The 8744-nt window shown below is 33.2% G+C and overlaps 2 protein-coding genes across 2 annotated transcripts; both read right to left on the bottom strand.

Moving 5' to 3' along the window:
- Positions 1–3425: 3425 nt before the first annotated feature.
- Positions 3426–4173, bottom strand: LOC109006922 (stamen-specific protein FIL1-like). Its single transcript, XM_018986368.2, has 2 exons — positions 3840–4173; positions 3426–3661 (listed from the first exon to the last, which is right to left on the bottom strand). Exons 1-2 carry the CDS (start codon positions 4114–4116, stop codon positions 3651–3653), a joined length of 288 nt encoding a protein of 95 aa, XP_018841913.1. The 5' UTR covers positions 4117–4173; the 3' UTR covers positions 3426–3650.
- A 616-nt stretch (positions 4174–4789) lies between these two features.
- LOC109006924 (probable methyltransferase PMT15) lies at positions 4790–8401 on the bottom strand. Its single transcript, XM_035694517.1, has 6 exons — positions 7673–8401; positions 6530–6740; positions 6137–6434; positions 5636–6031; positions 5469–5546; positions 4790–5162 (listed from the first exon to the last, which is right to left on the bottom strand). The coding sequence occupies exons 1-6, from the start codon at positions 8372–8374 to the stop codon at positions 4946–4948; spliced, it is 1902 nt and encodes a 633-aa protein (XP_035550410.1). The 5' UTR covers positions 8375–8401; the 3' UTR covers positions 4790–4945.
- Positions 8402–8744: the final 343 nt, after the last annotated feature.

Here is an 8744-nt window from a genome sequence, read left to right on the forward strand (position 1 = left end):
GTAATCAAGCATTGTTCTGAGTTTTTTAAACTCAAGAGGGTTCGAAAATGCTTGATCTTGATGCGATCGAATAAGTCTAGGACATGACCAGACACGTTAGGGATGTTACTATGCTGGTCTTCTCTGGGAGAGATTTGGTGTATGTACTCCCTCCTTTCTACAGATGTGCTTGGTGATCGCACGGTCTATTTATTTGTATGAACAAGATTGAGAACATTAGAGAGATGCTGACCTGGGGTCATGCCCACTGTGTGCGAGTGGGAGATATTAGATGGAGGGGCGCCCACATGGGGCTGACCCCCTCCTGCAGTTAAGCCATGCGTTACAGCAAATAACGCATGGCTTAAAGCCATGCGTTACTGCCGTTACACATGGAAATTGAAGGTTGGCCTTTAAGGCCAGCCGTGCAGAGGAGGACTATACTCAATTGTGTTTTTGGCACCATCTGAAAAATAGAAAAAGACTCTCTCTCTTTTTGTTCTCTCTTGATAAAATACTTAGACTGTGGATTTGTTAAGTGTTACTCTAGTTTCATACTACGTAGTACACTTTCACCACTAAGAGGAAACGTTTGGAGTTTATCAATCTGGAAAAACTTGTGGAGCAATTCTTTAAGCTGAGCTTGAGGTACTTTTTCCGCTGTGCATTCTAACACTTTTGAATCCAAACCTCTCCTTAGTCTCATCTTATCTCATCTCATCATTACAATTTTCTCAAATTTTTATATAAAATATAATAAATAATTTAATTTTTATATTTTTTAAATAATAATAATATTAAAAAATAATATTCTAATAATATTTATTTAATATTTAAGTTTTTATCTAAAATTCATGATTTTATTTAACCACACCTAAAACGGCAGGAAATACGAAAGTGGAATGACATCATGGTGGGTCACAGCGTGCGTGAGCGAAAGGTGATGATTTGGTTGGGTAATGACTCGATGAGTACAGGGACGCGCGGCATCAAGCATCATAGGAGAAAAAAAGAACAGGGAAATTAGGAAATGTATTGCCTGCCGACGAGGGCGAAGAAAGACCGGGAGTCGTGACATCAAAGGTTGACTGTCCAAACAGAAGCCAGAAGGTACTGTTGGTCATGACTTATGGTTGACTGTTCTCACCTGTTAACTTTACTTGTAAGGCTCGGTTTACATATACAAATCTCTCTCTCATCTAATCTAATAACTATAATTTTTTTTAATTTTTAAATAATAATAATAATAATAAATTATATCTAATAATATTTTAATTAATTATTATTTAAAATATCTCAGCTTATTTCATCTTAACTATTTATCTAAACCCAACTTAAAAATAAAACTACAGCCACCGAATTTGAAACCCAATAAGTGTGTTTCATGTTTTTTAATTTTCTGATTTTCTTATAGGTATTTTTTAATATCTTTAAATATATCAAAAAAATTATAATATTATTAAAAAAATATTTTTTAAATTATTAAATAATAAATAAATAAATAAATTTCATAGAAACACATTATCGGGACCCACTTCCGTGGAGCATTTCTGTACTTGTAAACTCGGTACGTACGGACGGATCAAATAGATATGGATTACTGTGAATTCGTTTGCGAGGAAATTAAAAGAAAAATAATTCTCACATTCCAACGTCTCGTGGAAGTCCCTCCGAATTTGGAACTTTGGGACAATGTTCGGATGATTTTAAAGAGGATGTTACGCGTAATTTATTATTCATTTTTATATTCTACACTTATAATTTTTTTATAAATTTTTTTTATATATAATCACTTTTATATACTATTTACATATTTTACTGATGTGATTGGTCAAAGCAGTGATTTTATATTAAAAAAAAATTACGCAACCAATTAAATTCGTAAAGTGTACAAAAAATACGTAAAAGTGATTACACATATAATTTTTTTATAGAGTGTAAATGTATTTTTTATAGAATGTGATGTATTTATCATAAAGTATGGAGTGTACGATGATAAATAATGATGAATAATGATAAAGGTTACTATCCAATTATTACCTATTTACTATGTTTTTTATATATTTATTTAATTTTTTATTTACTTAATGATTAAGAAAGTAAATATTAATAAAATTATATATTTTTATAATTTTTTTTTAATGATTAAGAATATTAAAAAAATACATAAAAATAATAATAAAAAAATAAAAAAATTTAATTTACACTTATATAGTAGATAGGTATACCTTTTACATAGATATATATATATATATATTTATATATATATCTATCATATATAATTGGAAAATGCTAGAGCTCCCGCTGGGGGCTCCCGCTGGAGCTCTAATGTATTTTTTTATGTGTATTTTTTAATTTTTTTTTATGTAGATGTTTTTAATGATTTTAAATATTTTTAAAAAATAAAAAAATTTATAATATTATTAAATAATACTTGCTTAATCACGAAGTAAAATATAAAATATTTTTATATGATTTTTTATTTTACTTCGTGATTAAGGAAGTATTTTTTAATAATTTTTTTTTACTTCTTGATTAAGAAAGTGTTTTTAATAATGTTTTAAATTTATTTTATTTTTTAAAAAATATTAAAAAATATTAAAAAAAATTATATAAAAAATAACTTAAAAAAAACACATATAAAAATACACTATAGTCCCAGCGGGAGCTCCCAGCGAAAGCCCAGCGGGGGCTGTAGCACGATCCTATATAATTACTACGTACGACTTTATTGATTGGATTGTGGGGCCAATCCAATCAATAAAGTCACAGATATGGAGAAAATATAAGAGGCATTAATATATGATATTCAAGTTTCATAATTGTAGTTTGCTTTCACACGTCACACGATGATCGAGAAACTAATTGGACCTACATATATAAGAGGCATTAATACATGATATTCAAGTTTCTTTTCCTCTCTTTTCTCTTTCTATTTGTTTGTGGTTTCTAATTTCTGGCCTTATGTGCTAACATATATATCAGATACGCTGCTGCTGTTGATTTATCTAGTAATACTAATTATTTAATTAGTTTTGAAGTAATTACAAAAATATACTCGAAGCCTTATTTTTATAGATAAGATAAGATGAAATTATTTGAGATTAAAGTTGAAATTGTTTTGAGATTTGAAAAATTTTAATTGTTTATTTTATTTTAGGTAAAAATTTGAATTTTTTTTAATAATTTAATGAGATGAGATGAAATAAATTAAAAAATATTATAAAAATAAATGAACATCTACACACGTAAGTACGTATAAAAAAAAAAAGCTGTAATGATATATTTTATAAGTTTTTCTTTTTCTCTAACGTGACATTTTATGTATTATATATTTTAAATTATTACTCGGAATTAAATAATAATTAATCATCTAGCAATTTTTCCGCCTCACCTGATTGGTAATAAATAAATAAAAAAAGAGAGTATTTGCATGATTCCTCTTAATTAGCAAAAGTATAATTCTTTATTTCATTATAATGCCATAGTTCTGATCATCTGTTGGATGCCCATACTTCTGATTGATGATGAGAGATCCAATTAAGCTGGTCAGAAGTTATCACCAGCTAGGGACAAGAGGAAAAAAGAAACAAAAAGGAAAATAAAAGCAAAATATTTAAACTTCAAGTCCATTATTCAACGTCGAGTATCACATCCATGCATTCAATTCTCTAATTTATACCTGCATTAAAAAAGATAAATAAATTGTAAACCATGCATTAATGCAATTCATTTTGCAATGTTCTGATCAAATGTAATACTCCATAAATAATAGCCCTAAATAAAGGTAGGTATATACGTATTGAAGTGTCAATTATAAAACCGTGTATAAAAGAAATTATTGGGAGATCAGTTAGTACCACAAGAGACGGCAGGGACATTGCATTGAGCCGGAAGCTGGGAAGCGATCCTCAGAGTGCTGCAGAGGCAGTCATGTTGCACTGATTGGAGTGCACTGCAGCACTCAGAACTAGGAACCACGTTGGCTGCACCTGGCACCACATAGGGTGCGCACACGTTGAGGTTGCTTAGCTCAGCAGGGCAGCTCATCTGTGCCTGAGCTGTCTGGGTCTGCACAGCAAGCACCACGAGCATCAGAACTGCAAGCTGAGAAACGAGGGACTTGAGGGCTGCCATGATTGATCACCTTTGTCTTCTTAACAAGCACTAAGTTCTTAATTAGATTCTACGTTTAATTTGTTGAGGGTATTAGGTCCATTTTATAGTCAAGTGTTGAAGGGTAAAAGGTGAGGCATTGCATGCATGAGTCGCCTAATTTGCAATATATTAGGTTCGCCATGCTCTTGGGGTTATGCATTATAGTTAGGAGTAAAAGTTAAAACAAATGGATGGACCTGAAATCATGTCCATAATTTGGTATCGGATTATTACTCGATTTGACCCGATACATTTCGAAATAAAATCGAAAGGTTCCGTTTGCGACCCGTTTCCGAAATCTTGGGCCGAGTCGATCATGGGGTTTTCTTATACTTGAAATAAATAGTATTTTACGCGTAAAATAATTTATTTCAAAAGAACTTTAACATTTTTAAATGTTCAAGGTCATTAAAATTAATATTTAATTAGGTCTAATTTGTTTTTGTAGATGAGATGAGATGAGTTAGAATTAAAGTTAAAAATTAAATAAAATATTATTAAAATATATTTTTTTAATATTATTTTTATTTTAAATTTTAAAAAAGTTGAATTAATTATTTTATTTTATGTAAAAATTTGAAAAAATTATAATGTTTAGATGAGATAAGATACTTTAATGTTACAGTTGATCAGTGACTGATGCAGTTTGCAATGATCTAAGAACAACTTTATTAATTGTACTTCAACGTTACAATTCCAAAAATTAAGTACTAACCGCAACCAGGAAAAAAAAAAAGAATTAGTAAATAAAAATTAATGGAAAGAAAAAGAGTAAGCAGAAGAAGAATATTGAAGTAGTAAGCCTTAATTAAGAAGCAGGAGCTGTCCAATATTTTTTCACTGCAACTAAAAGCTTCTCCCTCTCATGAGGCCCATCTTCATGGTCAACAATTCGACTGTCCCACTCCAATCCATCAGCAATACTCTTCATCTTTATCACCATATCAACATCGTCCCTAAGGATTACACTTCCTTCTGGTCTCAAAATTCTATCCATTTCAAGTAGAATGTCTTCCATTTCACATCTGCAACGCACCAAAAAAAAAAAAAAAAATGAAAAATGATACTTGGAGTCGTAAATATGTAAGTGCAGCACAATCACTTTAAAAAAATAAATAAATAAATACAAGGTCCACATGAAAATAATAATAATTTTTTAATAGTAGATATTACTATTTTTCAAAATGACTGTACAATATTAATTATGCACTCTACCACTTTACGTAACATTTATAAAAAAAAATTATGCAGATCAAAACACTCGACAACTATATTTTTCTAGTAAATATACAAAAGCAAGTTTTGAACCTGTTTCGGTTCCATATATTTACCTGTCCTTGTAGAGACTAAACACCGAATCAGCGTGGATGAGATCATAAGTTCTTGGATAAGTAGACATGGCCTCACACCTGCAATACCAAAACTATTGGATCAGCCTCATGCATGCAAGCTTGCAAGATTACAAAACGAACACAGGGAGTACTTTAAGTAAATTTACCAATTCTGATATGTTCCAATCAATCCCCTTTCATATATAACTCCAAGAGTGTTGACCTTTGTCGCCTCAACAGGAACAACATTCATCACCCAAAGTGGGTAATCAATAAGAGCAGCAGCAAATCCACCCAAGTAAGCATTCATGTCTAAAACGTTGCGGTACCTCCCAGCATGTCCTAATTGACCGTTTACCTTCTTATAATGTGACACCCTCTTCTTCCATAGATCTACATCTTGTTGGAAAACATCAGCTGTAATCCCTTTCACAGTTCCCCTACTAATCCTGGGTGGTATCGCATGTAGTCTTTCAGGCCATTTTGCCAGCTCTCCACCTGCTATTTCTTGCACGTTGGAAACTTCAGGCAAGGGTGTCAGACATGTCTCCATTTCTGTGTACCTGAAAATGGTCAAAATGAACACAATTGATCAATTAAAATCTTGTATATATATATAAGAAAAACGCATGAATAATAATATCTCAGAAAGTTCAGAAAGCACGAACCAGGCCTTGTCAGGATCTTCAACCGGGCAGAAAGGTGTGTTTTGGGTGAGTTTACGGTTGACTTTGCAGTTCAAGTGGTTGGTGGGCTTTTGCCATATAGCAATATCATCCTTCTCTATGAGCTTTTTCCAGCAAAGGCTTTTAGCAACATTCTCAATGGTTGTCTGTTCTGCATTCAAATCCTCCTTTGTTCTTTCCCAGCCTTTCCAATGTTTCTCCCAGTGGATTGGTGGACCAGACAAAATCCAGTATCCCCCGGGGCGTAGAACGCGATCAACTTCAATCAAATAGAGCCCACCTATGACAGATCAACAAATCAGGAAAACGTAATCAAGCACATGACTTAAATCAAATGATCAACTTGTACTGAAATGTTTTGCTATTTTTTAGTACCATATTTTCCCCATGGAATGAGGCAGCGAGAGCAATGCGCCATGTCAAAAGCTCTTGACGGGTAAGGAAGTCGCTTGGAGGCAATAATTCCAATCAAAGCAGGAACACCTCGCTCCAAAGCAAATTGCACTTGGGCTTCGTGGGTGTCCCTTGGTGCAAACGACATTGGCAGGATGTCACGGGAGAGAAGATATGCCCCCCAACTTGCAACCTGCATGCATGAGCACGCAGGATGATGATCAGATAATTATTAGGATGGTTACAAATTTTGAAAATTTTGAATTTACTCTTTAATGTTCTTTTAAGAAATTTCGTATTTGATGAAAAAATAATTTCTTTTAGTAGATAAAAATCTCTATAGATAATATTATAAGTTGGGATGAAGTCCGGCCGCGGTGATCATGGGTCCAAACTGTCAGGCCATTAAAAAGAACGACTTATACCTGCGCATGATCTACGCACAATGGAATTAAAAAATTGCCGTGACCAGAAAATCGGACAATTAGGAAAGGGATAGGCTGTTGTTTCAAAGAATGAAATATGGCTTAATTCAATAAGAAATTTTATTTGAGTGGAGCACTGCGTGTACTGTAATCTTATTAATAAATAGGGTTAAAATGAAAAAAAAATTATTTTAAAAATAATATTATTATAATTTTAATTTTTTTAAATATAAATACTGTATAACTGTATGAGCAGTCTCCAAAATAGGGACTGTATATAGACTATTCTAATTATATTATATGGTATGAAACAATATGGGTCCGATTCTGCGGATCATAGAATCCCATTAACTTTAGCAACCAGTTTTGACTTGGATTTTCTTACCAAATTAACTAGTACATGACAAATTTAACCACGAACAGGATAAATTCTGAATGCGGTGTGCGAATACCAATGGACGAGAATTAATGTTAAAATCCACTAGATTTCGTAAAAAATTGCACGAGTAATCTGAATCAAAACATTAATATTCTTGAGCACAAAGAGGAAATCAAGAAAAGATCAAGAAAATCAAGACTTTATACTTCTATATATATATATATATATTATTATATCTATAGATAGAAAATCAAGAAAAGATCAATATTTAATAAAGGAAAATTAAGGAACAAATTAAGAAAGAGATTCAAGAAAGCTTACGCCACAGCCTGTATCAATGGCGGTCCGAATAGACCCATCTTTGAGATTGATCAAGCTTCCAATATCATCAATGTAAGCATCGGCTCCATTTGGGAACATAGTCCCCCCTCCCGGAAACTTAAACTTGTCCCCTTCATATATAATCCAATTCTGCACCGCCTTCTCCACCGTCAACTCCTTGTGCGGCACGTTCGCGTACCACGCAAGATCCCGGCTAGTCGGCCACGCGAATGGGTTCTTGTACCCATAAGGGGCCGGCACGCGGCACTTCAAGATCTCACTCTTCTCGGGGCAGTGTCTCTCCCTATATATCACCCTCTCTCTGCTAAACCTAAGCGATCGCTTCGCGTCCTGGCATGGAGTATACTCGCTGAAACTCACGTCGCATGGAGGGTAGGATGTACGGATATTCAAAGTACCACCGGGGCCTGCCTCTTTGAGATTGTGGTGAGTGTTGAAGTCGAGGTTGGTGTCGTTCGCGGGTGCGCACGCGTTTGAGACTAAATTATTGTTGGTGATGATTGGGATATTGGAGGTGCCGCCGCGTTTCCAGGCACCGAGGAAGTAAGAGATGATGCAGAGGCAGGCAACTAGATAGTAGAGATTGGTTGTCTTCCACGAGGAGAAGAAAGAGGCGATGGTACTGGTGGGCTTGGGGGGCTTGGCGGTGGGATGATATGGCGTTTGGTTAGAGCTAGCCATTGCCAATATTTCTAAGACTTGTGAAAGATTGCCTCTTTCTTTCTTTCTTTCTTTCTTAGCTTCCAGGATTTATATATATGTATTTATGGTGAGTATTTGCATGCCAATGGGGTTGTAAAGAAATAGGCTTTAAATCAAGTGGCCGGGTCATGTACTGAGTCAAGACGAGTTTAATTTGGACATTTGCAAATTGTAATAAAAATATTATATATATATGAGTTTTTTATTTCCCATACTATATTTTTTATTTTTATTTTTTTTAATAAAACTAATTAAATTTTTATACTCATTCTATACACTATATATTTAATAAGAGAAAAAAATAAAAAAATAAAAAATTATATATAATATGCTGTGTGCGAGAGTAATA

The sequence above is a fragment of the Juglans regia genome, chromosome 10 (assembly GCF_001411555.2).
Source record: "Juglans regia cultivar Chandler chromosome 10, Walnut 2.0, whole genome shotgun sequence".
In the NCBI taxonomy this organism is placed as follows: domain Eukaryota; kingdom Viridiplantae; phylum Streptophyta; class Magnoliopsida; order Fagales; family Juglandaceae; genus Juglans; species Juglans regia.